The 16,159-nt window shown below is 42.4% G+C and overlaps 1 protein-coding gene across 1 annotated transcript; it reads right to left on the bottom strand.

Moving 5' to 3' along the window:
- Positions 1–3,762: 3,762 nt before the first annotated feature.
- On the bottom strand, positions 3,763–4,518 carry LOC147622514 (uncharacterized). The gene has a single exon (XM_086822079.1). The coding sequence runs from the start codon at positions 4,497–4,499 to the stop codon at positions 3,840–3,842; it is 660 nt and encodes a 219-aa protein (XP_086678205.1). The 5' UTR covers positions 4,500–4,518; the 3' UTR covers positions 3,763–3,839.
- Between the last annotated feature and the right edge of the window lie 11,641 nt (positions 4,519–16,159).

Raw genomic sequence — 16,159 nt, 5'->3', positions numbered from 1 at the left:
GAAAATGTTGCTCAAATGTTACTTGTTGAACAAAAAATTGTTCCTTTTTTTGCCACCTTTTCGGTGATCTGCATGTGGATACCTGGTGTGAACCCATCAACATCGAGCACAAAGGGCAGCATGATACACTCTAACTTGGCATCTAGATGTGGAGACAAGATCCGTTGTGCTACCAGTGTTGAGGATAATGGTAAATATGTGGCCCTTTGTACCACCACGCTTGTGGCTGGGACTACTGAGGTTTTTGAAGCTAGGGTGGTTGGTTTGATTGAGGCTTATTGCATTTCCTTCCACATCATATAGTCCTCCTTCCCATGCTGTTGATATGACATCACAAACATCTCTGTTCAACCATATAGGCCTTTTGCTCCTCTACGTATAGTAATCCACCTATTATCCTTGCCCTTTGTTTTTGTTGGGAGTCATCTAGGCTTGCAACTATTGCTTAGTTTCTCATTCTTGTTGTTGTTATTACTGTTGTGGCCCTTCCCATTATGCTACTGCAAAGAATTCCCACCTATTGCTTGCTTTGGCTTACCGTCATTTAGCTCTATCTCCTTGTTTTGTGTCAGTGCCAATGCGTCCTCATATGTCTTTGGGTTGAGATTTCTGATCGCATATATGATTTGAGGAATCCAACCCTCAAGTGAAGGCCCAGAGTTTTTACTTATCCGTAGGTTCTATTTGCTAAGCTAAGGTCAAAAGTTTGTTGAAGTAACTCAAATTTGGCATTCCTTTCTACTTGAGTTCAACAAAGTCATCCTCCAATGTAGTGAGTTATTGTGGAGGGAGAAAATAGTGCTTGAAATTTGAGATGATTGTGTCCCAATTGTAATGTTCTCCAGTCATATTTTGGCATATGAGGGTTCTATACAGTCCAATGCTGCCACCATGGCACAGCCTTGCTTGTGAGATGAGGGGCTGCTAGGTGAACCTTGTCCTACGGGTCCCTAATCTTAGCTAACATAAAGTGAGCCATAAATTGTTTGATGAACTTATTGACTACACCATTTTATCACTTACCATCATACTTGATGAAGCTAGGCAAGCTGCAAACCAAGGGTTGAACTGTGATAGTACTACCTGGTTCTTTTCCACCGTCATAGGGAAAGAACTCTTGTCCCCCTTTGCAACCGGATTGCCCTCATCCTCGACCTCCTCCTCAATCCCCTCTACGATAGGACACTAAAACTTCAGGTTTGGGGATGGGGTCTATGGTTCTCCATTTCCCAAACTTGGTGCTAGAATGCATTCTTGCAGGGCTATCACCTACTGTTGTGTCATGACCTATGTGATAGACAAGAAATTCAATTTTTGGGAATTCAAGGCATCTGCAAAAATGTAAATGGATGGTATCCATCTTGTCTAATACCTGCGATTGGATGGTACAGATTTGCTCTTGTACTTGTCACTCCATGGTACCTCAGTTGTAGGAAATGGTAGGTCGAGCCCAGGAAATGGTGTTTATGTGTTTCTTGTAGATTCCATCATTTCTCAAGCTTGGAAACAGCAAGCAAACTTCATTTTTTTGTCCCAAACAAAAGGTTGAATTTGAAGGCCATGTGGTAGATATTAAATGTTAATAGTGTCTTTATGAAACATATTACATGCAAATCTCCCTTTCTATTGACACACAGAGAGCCACAAATCCATCACACACACACACACACACACACACACACTATGATGAGAAGGACAAACTTTCCTATAAAAGCAACCACTGAAAGGAATTTACAGTTAAGAGTGCATCTCTTCTCCTTGGTGTGGCCATGTTGGAAAGGTTTGGATAGGCAAGTAGATTGTGAATGAAATGAAAAGTGAATATGAAAAGCTTAGATTTGTCAAAATATCTAAGTGTTAACAAAATTTTAAAACTACAAGAGTTTCAAGAAGAAGACATGGTATTTTTGAAAGTAGACGGAAGAAAAGCTCTATTTGACTCGGAAAATTCAAGAAATGGGGACCTTGTTATGGAGGACCATCCATTGGATTGGAGATCAAGCTTATTGCATAAAGTTTTGATGTCTTAGTCTCCTCAAGAAATACTTGATAGACACTCTAGTCTTGCAGAAATCAAATTTAAAATAAAACTTTTAAGACATTGTGTCCTCTCTCTGTCTCTCTCTTTGTCAAATGTAATAAAGCAACGAAATATACAAACATAATTAGTTTATTTGTGCACATACTTGCTCAAGTAAAACTTGCCTTACAAATTAAACTTGTTCTGTAACTAACTTCACTTTTCTTGTTTGAGTGACACTTGTTTAAAACCTATCTTCAATGACAACAACAACGATGCCTCCAAACCAGGTACATACTCTCTCTCTCTTTGTCAAATGTAATAAACCAATGAATTGTACAAACACAATTAGTTTAATCGTGCACATACTTGCTCAAGTAAAACTTGCCTTAACATCCAAGATGCATAATAGCATCTTGGATATAAATTAAAAAAAATTATTTTAACATCCAAGATGCATAATAGCATCTTGGATGGAGAAGCTAGAGAAAGATAGCAGGCTAGAGAGAGAGAAGCTAGAGAGAGAGAGAGAGAGAGAGAGAGAGAGAGAGAGAGAGAGAGAGCAAGCTATGCGCGAGAAGGGAAGGGCCAACTGGGTTTGGAATGTTTTGAACAAATGCATTGTAACGGCATCGTTCCAACTGAAGTGACCTATGCCTGCATCCTCAAAGCGTGTGCTGCTGGAGCCATTGACAAGGTATGGAGGCAGGGGCTATTGGAGTATCATATTGTGGTGTGTGGTGCTCTCGTGGTCATGTATGCCAAGTGTGGCGCTCTTCATCAGGCGCAAAGTGCTCTAGAGAAGCTCCCTTCTAGGAAAGTTCTGTCCTGGATTGCTATGATTGCAGGATATGCAAGGCCAACACGCTCTGCATGTTTGAAGCTGTTGACAAGGGGAAACAAATCCATGTCGAAATTTCAAGGCACGGGTTGCTGCAGAAGCAGATCGAGCTGGGCAATGCTCTAGTGGACTTGATGTTGGGCGCAAGGGGAAACAAATCCATGAGACATTGCAAGGCAGAGGCGAAGGCGCACAGAGAGAGAGAGAGAGAGAGAGAGAGAGAGAGAGAGAGAGAGAGAGATTAAAAAAAAGGAAAGGGGGGGGCGGAGTGCCAAGCACTCGCCCCCCCCCTTCCTTTTTTTTTAAAAAAATGTAGTTTACTTTTAAGCTCCTCCCCATCTAACTAATTAATGCAATTTCATTTAAGATTGGGGAGGCATAATTAATGAAATCAATTTCATTTAAGATTGGGGAGGCATAATTGCTGAAGTAAAACTTGCCTTACAAATTAAACTCTTTGTGTAACTAATTTCGCTTTTGTTTTTTGAGAGGCACTTGTTTAAAACCTATCTTCAATGACAACAACAACGTTGAACGATGCCACATACTCATCACAACTCTGTTTAAGACAAATTGAATGGTTCTCAACTCTTTACTCCCATTCCACTACCTAGCATTATACAACAACTAGCAACACCTAAATAACTTCCATGTAATTTTTGTCCATTCTTTAATACGCGAAGCTACTAAAAATTACAAATCACAGTGTTTGTTAATTTGTCGCTTTGTGTGGTGCGTATAATTTTCTTAGCAGAGTTTAGGCGTGCATACCTAGTTGTCAAATGTAATAAGCTCAATGAATTGCACAATCTCTCTCTCTCTCTCTCTCTCACTCACACACACACACACACACACACAAAAGAAGTTGCAAGCTCTCTCTCTCTCTCACACACACACAAAAGAAGTTGCAACTGAAGCTGCTACTTATTGAAACTGTGGCACAACCACAATCCTCCGCAGGAGAATATTGATGTTGTTCTAGTAGACCCTGCGTAGGAGGAGGGGCAGGTTCCCTGAAGATTCAGAGCCAGAAGGCACAATCCAGGAGAATGCAAAACCGGAGTTTGAGCCGATGCCGGTGAGGCCAACGAGGGCGGGAGCGAGGAAGAAGTAGCTTTCGCAGCGGGCGCCCGTGGTCTCTGGGCAAGGCAAGGGGACATTACAAGCTCTAGCCAAGTGAAACTCGGTGGCATCGTCATCGTCCACAAAGGAAAGGACAACGGAGCGGTGCCAAGCACTAAATTGCCACCCAAGCTTCTTCTCGGTTTCGGTGTTGGTGACAGTGAAAGCAGTCTCCAAGGTGATGTTCTCGGAGGCGGATGACGAGAGCGCTGTCAACTTGAACTTGTACCCTTCATCGCTCTGGTTGCCCGTGAAAGAAACGGAGGAGCCGAAACCTGCCGTCAATCCCCCTTTGGCTATCAATGCATTGCTGAAAGGAGCCACAAGGTGGTACTCCACGTCGAACTGTGCTGGCACGTCGCACACACTCTGAAAGGGGTAGGCATATGCAGCCTCTGGGCAGCCTTCCTCGCGAACCACGCTGCCCACCTTGCCGTGAACCGGCACCGCTGTCCGGTCTGCCGGTACTACAGCGCCTATTAGCGCCACCATGGCACCAATGCAGAACATGAACATGAATATGCTGCAGAGCACCAACCAAAATTAGTGTGCTGCTCTGGTCAGCATATATACATTAATTAAGCTGCAGTAAATCATATTAATCAGAGAGAGGGAGAGAGAGAGAGAGCGAGAGAGAGAGAGAAAGAGATACCCAAAATTAGTGAGTTGTTCTTAGCATATATACATTGATTAAGCTGCAGTAAATCATATGAGAGAGAGAGAGAGAGAGAGAGAGAGAGAGAGAGAGAGAGCGCTACCTGCGCGCACCAGCCATCGTCGCGGATTTTGCTTGTTGACAGTTGTAGGTATCTGTTGAGGGCCGAGGCTGGAGCTCAATTTATAGTGATCCCAGCTGAGTTACCGCTTGCCCCGTGCGCGTGTGTCACGTGTGGGGAAAAATGTTTCTCACAGTTACAATAGCTTCTCTGTTGGAGAAAAGTTACGGTAGCTTCTCTGTTGAAGAAAAATGTCTCTCACAGTTATGGTACCTTCTCTGTTGGAGAAAAGTGAAGAAAAGTGGCCGTCTCGTGAATCATTAAAAAGTTGAAAGGTTTAAAGTTATTTTTCCAGTCTGCTTTGTGATAGGGCTCTAGAAAAGATAGGTATGGAACTTGGCGAGTATGTAAAAAGGACGTAAAAACAATGCACACTTGTCTTTTTGGCGGCATCCTTAGGGATAGTTTTTTTTTACCAAGTATGGGAATGTGAAAGCAACCCTGGGAAAGTGAATTATAGCCCATGTGACCAAACTTATTGTACAATGTATAATGATGCTAGCCTGACACTTTGTTGCGTTGTTGTACTCTTTGTGGAGACAAGTGAACGGCTTTCAAAAATGCACCCTTGTTATCAGACACACACACATTTGTTATTACTGGCAATCCATATGAACCATACCAGCATCTACTAAGCATATTCCACATCCTCTGAATATCATCAACAATAAGAGAAAAGATCGGAACTTGGAGATCAGGATGCAAAAAGGACAACTTTCGTGCTTTGTTGTGTGAACTTTGTGGAAGCAGTAAAAGAAAGTATAGAAAGTGAATAGCCCATGTGACCAAATTTACATTACAATGTAAACAATGCACAATTGTCTTGAAGTGATCATTTTTGCGACATCCCTCGGAATAGTTTTTGTTTTATCGAGTACGGGAATGTGAAAGCAACTATGGGAAAGTGAATTATAGCCCACGTGACCAAATTTATTGTACAATGTATAATAATGCTAGCTTGATAGCTTTGTTTCTTTGTTGTACTCTTTGTGGAGATAGTATGTGAAAGTGAATGGCTTTCAATAATGCACCCTTGTTGTAATATATATATATATATATATATATATATATATATAGATATATATATATATACATATATATATACAGACAACAATAGTAACGAGGTTTACCAGCGTATATACCAGCGTATCGTAATTTGGATCATTGATGATGTCAGACGATGAAGGAAGAACGTCGACTACTTCTCTTCCAAAGGCAGATGATAGAGGGAAAGCAGCAGCTAGTGCGGGCTCCAGTATAGAGTTTGCATATCTTACAATGGCCAATGTGGCCAGTTTAATTTTGGAAAGGGATGAATCTTGACAGCAGAGGAGAGAGATAGTGATCAAAAGGAATCACATGAAGACTGCCTATCAGAGGCAGAAATCAGAGGCAAAAATAGAACATTCAAAATCTGTGTTTTTTCTTAAGTCAATGTGGCCACTCGTTCGCGCTAGCTTTACCACCATATCCACCTTGGTGGTAGCATACCAACACATTTTTAACACATCATTATGCGCGGCATGTGCCATGGGCTAGTCTTACACCACCTCCTGGGTGTTTTGCACTTTGTGCCTCTCACAAATTAGCCAGAAGTGCACCCAGTTTTGCTGGAAATCTATGGGGCAGCTTTAGAATCTCTTCAAGATGTTTCAAGGGATGCAGACACTATGGTGGTGGAGTCCGATGATGATGTTGAGGAAGGGGATGTTTTTATTCTTGCTCATTGACGCAGAGGACAATAGAAGGATTGCGGTCAGATTTTTACAGAGGGGAGAATTTTTTGTGGGTTTTGCGGAGTCCACTATGCATGCCATGTGTTGCGTCCTTAACCGCATACCGCAAGGGGAATACTGCATTACAATTATGTTGTTCCGGGAAATGCGAAACAGGTGCAAACACGAAGCGAATACAGAGTATTCCGGGTAGGATGCAATGTAGATGAAGGGTTACGGGAATGCTATGGAGCTATGGAGTGCCAAGGAATGTGGAGAAGTGATATATCTTTGAAGACTCTCAAGGAAGATGCGGGATTTGACCGTAAAAGTGAACGAATGCGGGAACCCACATTTCCTACGGGAAGCTGCGGGAACTATTTTTTAAAGCTAAATGCTTTATGCCCATTGTAACATTTAAAATTGGTCTTTTCATGATGAGAATGAGGCCATGGGCTTCCGACTCGTATAAGTTTTGAACCCACAACCCATTTGGCAAAAGGTACATAAGCCAATTTTGTAATGTGAAAGGGAGGTCCATTATCTATTTCACTGTCACAAGAAGAGCTTTCAAAGAGAAGAGTGTGTATCTTGCGGCGCTCCCTACGCGCATACATTGTAACAATTCCTTCCATTGATGAATAGTAAGGGTTCTCTTTGCTCCAAGCTTCCAATCTATGTGAATTGTTCAAGTTCTTTGCTTGTTTTATCTGTGAAATTAGCTAGATTTACCTCTTGCTTAATGTGTCCAAATCGGGTGTTAAGGGCTGAACTTGATTAACTTCGTTTGTAAGAAAGTGGTACTAGGAGTAGTTTAAGAAGATGCTAGGGTCATTTTCCTCAAAATTGTTGTTTTTGTGTGTGCTGTTATGAAAGTCGCGACTTTTATAATGTCTCAGAACAGTGATTTTAGAGCTTGTTTATGTTCCCATCCTCCTCGGAAGAGTCATGATCCGCCACTGCACGCCCACGTAGTGACCTCCGAGTAGATGGCACAACCGACTCAGGAGGACCATGAGAACGTGTGCCCATGCAACCTCATCATCCAAGAACCATCATGGCAAGAAACATCGTGGTTGCCATGTGGATCACGCTACTTAACCTAAGTAATTGATACGCGACTGATTACCCTCTTAACATACTAGTAATCGGATTATAGTGCTGAACCCATCCAGAAAAGAATAGATATCATGCCCTGCTACATCATCCAGAATTGAGTCCATGTATGGCAGTGGAAACATCCAGGATGGTAGCCGCATTTAGCTTCTTGTAGTCCACACACATCCTCAGCTTCTTGTTCTTTTTCTCCACAATGACGATCGAAGAAATCCAATCCGAATTCTCTATGGGTGCTATGAAACCAACTTTCAGCAATCTATCCAGCATCTCCTTAACTTGCTTTGCCACATGCAGATTCATGCGGTACCGTTTGCTGTCGAGACGGAATTGCATCCTGCTTCAAGTGAACTGATGATGATAGAACTGCGGATCCAACCCCTTCATTTCAATTAATCCCATGCAAACACATCCCAAAATTCCTTGAGCAATTTGACTAGCTGTGTGCAAAAATATGCTTCCAATAGCGTGCTGACTTTGCCTGGCTTTGACACATTATCATGTCCCAAAAAATTTGTTTCCAAGACATCTTCCTCAACCCTTGTGATTCTTCTCATCTGCACATCGAACACACGTTCTTTTTCTAAAATAGTCTTCATATCATCTTCCGACTCAAATCCATCGATTGCCAGCATATTCTCCACTAGAACTTTCCCTGCATTCGCTGTCGTCAAACATACTACTGGGCTAGCCACCGCATATTTTGCTGCTATGTATGCCACATCCACTGAACAGAGTGGTATCAACTTGGCATTTTCCTTAAGAAATTATTCCTCCTCATCATCCTCCAACTCTTCCACCATATTCATTGTTTCTGCAAATCACCGGCCAGATTGCACTTCTGAGTTGACTACATTCTCGCAAGGAGACCTTCACTTTCTTGCACTCCCAACAAATGCTCATCTGATTAAACTCCCAGCTATGCTGCACCTTTGCTTGGCGCAACTAGGGTCTGCCCAACAGCAGATTATATTCATCATTGGCATCTTCCATGCACATTACCACAAAAGACATAGAATAGATTATATTCATCAATCGGATTATACCTGCTGAACCCATCCAGAAAAGAATAGATATCATGCCCTGCTACATCATCCAGAATTGAGTCCATGTATGGCAGTTGAAACATCCAGGATGGTAGCCGCATTTAGCTTCTTGTAGTCCACACAAATCCTCAGCTTCTTGTTCTTTTTCTCCACAATGACGATCGAAGAAATCCAATCCAAATTCTCTATGGGTGCTATGAAACCAACTTTCAGCAATCTATCCAGCATCTCCTTAACTTGCAGATTAAGATTGACTGCATAGACTTATGATTGATAACAATAAGAAATAGACAGAAACATAATAGACTGCAAATTAACCTTGCTCTTCACACAACCAGTGCGATCTCTCATTATCTACCCCAAAAAGAAAAATAAATTTCCCCATTCCCGCTTATCCCTGCCTACTAGGGATTCGTTGAAGAAGGGATGGTCGTCCATGACCATCCTCGCCATAAAATGGCTGCGAAATTTTTTCCAGAGTCTCCTTTGTACGGAGGACTCTCAAACGAATGAAAAGATAGACTAGGCTTTACTCCAGTCTCAAGGGAAACAAATAGGGATGGTCGTCCATGACCATCCTCGCCATAAAATGGCTGCGAAATTTTTTCCAGAGTCTCCTTTGTACGGAGGACTCTCAAACGAATGAAAAGATAGACTAGGCTTTACTCCAGTCTCAAGGGAAACAAGTAGGCATTAAACAGGCTTTTTCCCCAGCCGTAGAGGGAAACTTTCACACGAATAAGCATAAAACGTTCTTTTTCCCTAGCCGTTGAGGGTAGACATCTTAACAACTAGAAATTATTTAAATACAGTAACTTTAAAACAAACTTCTCTTATGGACAATTCATTTACTCAATCCATGGCCAGATTATGGCCAATCAGGAACAACTAGAATCCTCCAAAAAAACAACTTTTGTGACACCACCATAGATTGAAATGAATTAAATCTAAATTCATCTTTCTTTCCTTGTGCAAGCAGACTCACAAAGCTATCTTACACTTTTAGACATTTTGGGGTTACACCTACGTTTCAAATGGCAACAACACAAGCACATCCTTCCCTCTTCCTAACTACAATGTAAATGTATCAAACAACGTATATGCATCCTTCCCTCTTCCTAACTACAAAGTAAACGCATCCAATGAAGTGTATGCATCCTTTTCTCTTCCTAACTATGATGTAAACGCATCCAACAAAGCATATGCATCCTTTCCTCTTCCTAACTACAATGTAAACGCATCCAACAATGCATATGCGTCCTTCCCTCTTCCTAACTATGACATAAATGCATCCAATGATGTGTATATGCCCTTCCCTCCTCCTAACTATGACGTAAACGCATCCAAAAATGTGTATGCATCCTTCCCTCTTCCTAACTACAACGTAAATGCATCTAACCACGCGTATGCATCCTTCCCTCTTCCTAACTATAACGTAAACGCATCCAAAGATGTGTATGCATCCTTCCCTCTTCCTAACTACGACGTAAATGCATCCAACAATGCATATGCATCCTTCCCTCTTCCTAACTATGACGTAAACGCATCCAATGACGCGTATGCATCCTTCTCTCTTCCTAACTATGACGTAAATGCATCCAACAATGCGTATGCATCCTTCCCTCTTCCGCACTATGAGGCATATGCATGCAATGACGTATTTACATGCATTTACTCTTCCTAACGGTGTATGTATGCATGCAACGATGCATTTACATGCATTCCCTCTTCCGAAGGATGCTATGTTTGCATTCCCTCTTCCTAACAATGCTATGTATGCATGCAACAACGCATTTACATGCATTCCCTCTTTCTAGAAATGTATGTATACAAGCAACGATGCATTTCCATGCATTCCCTCTTCCTAACGATGCTATGTATGCAAGCAACGGCGTATTTACATACATTCCCTCTTGTTAACGGTGTATGTATGCAAGAAACGACGCATTTATATGCATTCCTTCTTTCTAATGATGTATGTATGCAAGCAATGATGCATTTACATGCATTCCCTTTTTCTAACGATGCTATGTATGCAAGCAACGACGCATTGACATGCATTCGCTCTTCCTAACGGTGTATGTATGCAAGCAACTACGCATTTATATGCATTCCCTCTTCCAAACAATGTTAAGTATGCAAACAACGCATTTACATACATTCCCTCTCCCTAACGCTGCTATGTATGCAAGCAGCGATGCATTTACATGCATTCCCTCTTCCTAACGGTGTATGTATGCAAGCAACGATGCATTTATATGCATTCCCTCTTCCTAAGGGTGTATGTATACAAGCAACAATGCATTTACATGCATTACCTCATCCTGACGATGCTATGTATGCAAGCAACGATGCATTTACATGCATTCCCTCTTCCTAATGGTATATGTATGCAAGCAACGATGCATTTACATGCATTCCCTCTTCCTAACGATGCTATAAATGCAATCAACAATGCATTTACATGCATTCCCTCTTCTTAACGGTGCTATGTATGCAAGGTAGTGGAGTTAGAGCAACCCTCAACATAACAAGGAATTTCTCAAAAAAAGGCATAGCCACTTTGAGGGCAAAGCAATGGGATCCTAGCATCATCTAGTGACCTACAATGAAACCTAGAGTTCTCTTTAATGGCATAGTAGGGAAAACCTTAACCTTCTTTAGGCAATGGAAATTTGGCAACATACAAAGCAATGACTACATAGCTATATTCAGCCAATGAAGTTCATAGCAACTTCAAGTGAAGGGTCCCTAGCAATGTGCCAAGCAATGAACTCTTAGCAATAACCAAACAATGGATTCATAGCAATGATCAATCAATAGGTTCATAGAAATAATCAAGCAATAGGTTCATAACAATGATCAAGCAATAGGTTCATAACAATGATCAACAATAAATTCAAAGCAATGATCAAATAATAGGTTCATAACAATGATTAACAATAGATTCAAAGCAATGATCAACAATAGATTCAAAGCAATGAAAGACTCATAGCAAGATGAAAGAAGAGGAGAAAGAGAGCCAACCTACCCCAATTGGGGGCAAAGCTTGAGGGTTCGGATCCTTGAATAGCCCCTTGCCTTGATTCTTTGCTTTCCTCATTCCCTCTTCTTGCCCTTGCCTTGATTCTTTGCTTTCCTCATTCCCTCTTCTTGCCCTTGCTTTGCTTTCCTCATTCCCTCTTCTTGCCCTTCTTTGCTTTCCTCATTCCCTCTTCTTGCCCTTGCTCTTGCCCTCTTCTTGCCCTTGCTTTGCTAGTGGCTTCAAGGGTCCAAAAGAGAGAGAGGGATGCTCCCAAGCTATGTGTGTATGAGGATTACTTCCGCTAGCCACAAACCTTCCACCGCCAATGAAAAAGCTCTCCACCTTCCTTCTTGCCAAGCTTCCCTTTGCAAACCCTGTCTTTCCTTGCTTGCCTTCTTGCCTTGCCCTTTGCTTACCTTAGCCTTCAAAGGCTCCTACCCAAGCTCGATGGAGAGAGAGAGATGCTCAAGCGCCTCCTCACGGCTGTCTGCACGTGTGGGTTCACGAAGGCAAGAGAGAGAGAGAACGTTGGCAGCCGATTTACAGACATTGAGAGAGAGAGATGCACTTCTTGGCTAAAATTTGGATTTCTAAAGCTTAGAGAGAGGGAGAAATGCTTCAAGGCTATGGGTTTTTTAAAAAAAGACTAAGAGAGAGAGAGAGACTACGTTTTTTTCATTTAGAAGGGATGTGAGAGAGAGAGAAACTTTTTCCCCAAGCTAGGAGGTACATGCTTCATTCCCTAAGCCTTTCACCTTTCTATCCTTCTCTTACACAAAATAAATTCATGGTACAAGGTGCCCTTCTCTTTTTTCTTCCCCTCCTTTCATCCTTACAAGTTAAATTCTTCTTACAAATTTGTCTGTCCTTTTTGACAAACCCAATTTCTATGCTCAACTGCATGTCCCCATCCCATTACTTCCTTATCAAGGCTAGTTGGTGCTCCAACTAGGATTTAAAATCCCAACGGAGCTGCGAGTTCCTGCGTTAAATCCTTGCCCAAGCAGTTTTATAAAAAAATTTTACCAAGGTCCGAGATTTAATTCAAGCGATTGAAAAATTTTGTGGTATGGCCGTCTTCGTGTCTTAAAAGAAAAAACTTCCAACGCAAAGCGAGGATCGAGCGGTCTTGTACACCTCGCTGGAGTTCTTTTTTAAAAAAAATTAAATGTACCATGGGTTTGGATTAAAAAAATAAATCTTTAACTCTCTCGATGCAACCCTGCTCATAATTAAAAAATTTGACTGACACATAGAGAACAAATTGAACCCATATTTCTGCTGCTGAACTTGATCCATTAATTTTTCAAAAGAGCATCCATATTACATCAACGGAGGGGGGAATTTAAATTACAAAAACTTTTGGAAGTCGGTAAAAGCTGTTGATTTAAAAATATATCATTCGAGGGCGGGGAGGACCCTTACAAACTCCCCAATAAAACAAAAAAACTTTCCTTAGCTCGATAGATATGGAAATTTCTTTAGAAGCTGGTCCCAGTCCTCCCAAGAAGCCTCTTCAGCAGGGTAGCCCACTACACCAAAACTTTGCGTAGTGTCCTGGTCCTCAGCCGCTTTTCTTAGGACTGCAAGATAACTTCAGGTTCCGCCAGTACCTCATCCTGCGACACAAAAGCGACATCATCAACTCCTAAAACATGCTATGGATCAGGACATACTTCTTTAACAAGCTGACAGGGAAAACATTATGAATCTTAAGGTGCGGTGGGAGCAATAATTCATAGGCCTGATGCCCTATCCTCTTTGTGACTTGATAGGGGCCACAATATCTAAAGGCCAACTTTCTGATCTTTCCTAACTTTAGGGAACTCCTCTTAGGCTTAACTCTTAGGAAAACCATTTCTCCCACTTGAAACTCTCTAGCTAATCTTTTCAATTTGGCATAGCTCTTCTGTCAATCAATGGCTACCTTGAGATTTTCTTTAATTGACTTGAGTTGTTGGTCCATTTCTTCAAGCATATCTTTGGTAGTTGGCATTGAAATCAAAGGATCTGACAACTTGAGGGGAGTTAGAAAATCTTGTCCAAACAAAGCCTTAAAGGGAGTCATGCCTAAGCTTCTGTGATGAGATAAATTGTAGGCAAACTCTGCAAGGGAAAGATACTTGATCCAAGAACTTGGTTGATGGTTGTAGTAGGCCCTAAGCATGTCTTCAATAACTTGATTTACTCTTTTGGTTTGCCCATCTTATTCAAGATGGAAAGCTGTGCTCATGTTGAGTTCCATCCCTATAGACTCAAATAGTGCCTTCCAGAACTTGGAGGTAAACTTGGTATCACAGTCACTTATGATTCTGCGGGGGAACCCATGCAACCTGACTATTTCTTTGACAAACACCCTTGCTACATCTGAGACTGAGAAGGTCTTCTTGACACACAAAAGGTTAAAACATGACCACATCCAGGAAGAGTACTACAATTTGTTAATTGCCAAAAAGCCCTGCTTCTGTCCATATGCCCTCTACAACCGAGATGGCGCTCTCCCAGTGATCTCATACTGTTGAACATAAATTCAAATCAAAAGTCAGATTTTATGCAACACGCGGCTGGCCAGTCAAAATATGCATAAGTAAAAGAGTGTTTAGTGCAAGAATCTTACAAAATCCTCCTCGAAACTGGCCCAACCGCCACTCCCAAGGTGATGGGATGATCTAGCCTCCACTCGAGCTCTGGCTGCGTCCCTCTGCTGCTGCTGCCACCTGTCTGGAGTGGTCATCCTCTCCTCTCTGATACCCCTCCACTCCTCTCTGTCAAGCCAGGCAGGTTGAGTATCTGTAGTCCGTGTGTCTGAACTTCGATGCTTCATGTAGTCGTGCATGTGCACACCCATCCAAATATCATCAAAAGCATCCCCCCTAGATACTCATGATGCAGTGTACTGATAATATAGTCCTTGGAGAATTTATCCAAGGACCTCCAAGAGACCATGACAGTGTGTCAAAAGATCTGTCTCCACAACTTGTGCATGCGTCTCATAACCTTCTTCCCCTTAGGGGTCATGATGATCTCACCGGTCGATGAGGTATGAATATCCCTCTGCACCTCCCTGCCATAAACTGTCGGAGTCCTTATTGGAGAAGGAGAACCCTCGTTGGCCAAAACCTCAAGCGTCTCCTGTATAGTGGTCGGGACACTCCTCGGCGTGCTCTGAGCACTCTGTGCTGCATGTGTAGGAGAAACTGCATCGTTGTCCCCGTCGCAACAACCGGGCCTAGACTCTCGTGAAAGTCTGCTACGATGACTACGTCGGCTCATGGCCGACGCAACGGTATGCTCTGAGTGCAAAGGACAGGTCTGGTGCAAGCGCGATCTTGAAGGAGGAGTCTGCTATGAGCGCGATCGCGACTGAGATGTACTGGATCTCCTCATAGTCGCAGCTCTGCCCAACACCTGATCTAGCTGATCAAGTGAAAGAGAAAGCAAGAAGCGATCTATGTCTGCGGCGCTCGGGTGAGCGCTATTGGTGGGATCACTCATACTGCAGGTGTATCAAAGAGGTGTGTCTGTAGCTCCACGAGAATATAGAAACCTGCATATACAAAATAGATGAGACATACTACTCTCTCTCTCTGCATCTCTCTCATTGAACAATTTTAAAAATGTAATAAACAAAGATCTGTGGCATGTAACGAGGACGCTCATTATGCAAGGTCGCTCGTGGGAGATCAATGCATGGATCAATGCGTGTTATGACGATGTGTGCATTAAGCCGGGCGTATTTCTTGCTGGGCGCCTGCAACTGGTTTAGGGTTTAGGGTAGCTTCTTGGAGAGCCGAAGAGCCGATTCAAGAGCAAGTAATGAGTTAGTTCATGGAGCATAAACGTAAGTGGCTTCCAACAAGGCTGGTTATGTGAAGGCTAGTTATGTGAAGGCTAAAGCATCTGCACATCAATCTACTGCTATTCCTCTGCGTTTTCAGCATTGGCACCTTCCTTCCTACAACGTTTTTCAGCCCCGGACTATATCTCATCAGCGTTTTCAGTTGTGGATCCCTCTTTCATCAGCATTTTGCTAGGTGGTGGCCTCTTGACTGTTGTGCGGGGCGTCGGGTGACTAGGAGAAGCTATTTGGTGGCTGTTTTTTGCTATTTTCTGCACTTTTGGGGTTGTTTTCAACCTTGGACAATGGTATCGGAGGTATTTTCCAAAGGTACCCTACAAGCAGCTTTGCGGCCTACTTCTTCCTCGGCTATTCCCCTCTTCAGAGAGGGTATTCTGGTGCATTTTCTTGAATTTTCTTCTTGGAGAGTGTCTTCTGAGAGCGGTTAAAGGGCTCGGTTTGGTTCTTTCAATAGGCGTGTTTGCGGAGGTGTTTTTGTGTAGCTTTGATGGGTCCTCCTTGTGTATCACCAGAAGTCTCCCCGGCAGTGCAAACTTGCAATAGTGCCTTTGAGGTATGGTCTAAACTAGAGGATCTCTATGTTAGAATATGGCATCTCACGTGTGTTAATTAGGCTCATTTATTGGATGGTCACTTGAG

The sequence above is a fragment of the Cibotium barometz genome, chromosome 28, assembly GCF_041138505.1.
Source record: "Cibotium barometz isolate CiBa-2024 chromosome 28, ASM4113850v1, whole genome shotgun sequence".
Classification (NCBI taxonomy): Eukaryota; Viridiplantae; Streptophyta; class Polypodiopsida; order Cyatheales; family Cibotiaceae; genus Cibotium; species Cibotium barometz.
This window is presented reverse-complemented; position numbering and strand designations above follow the sequence as displayed.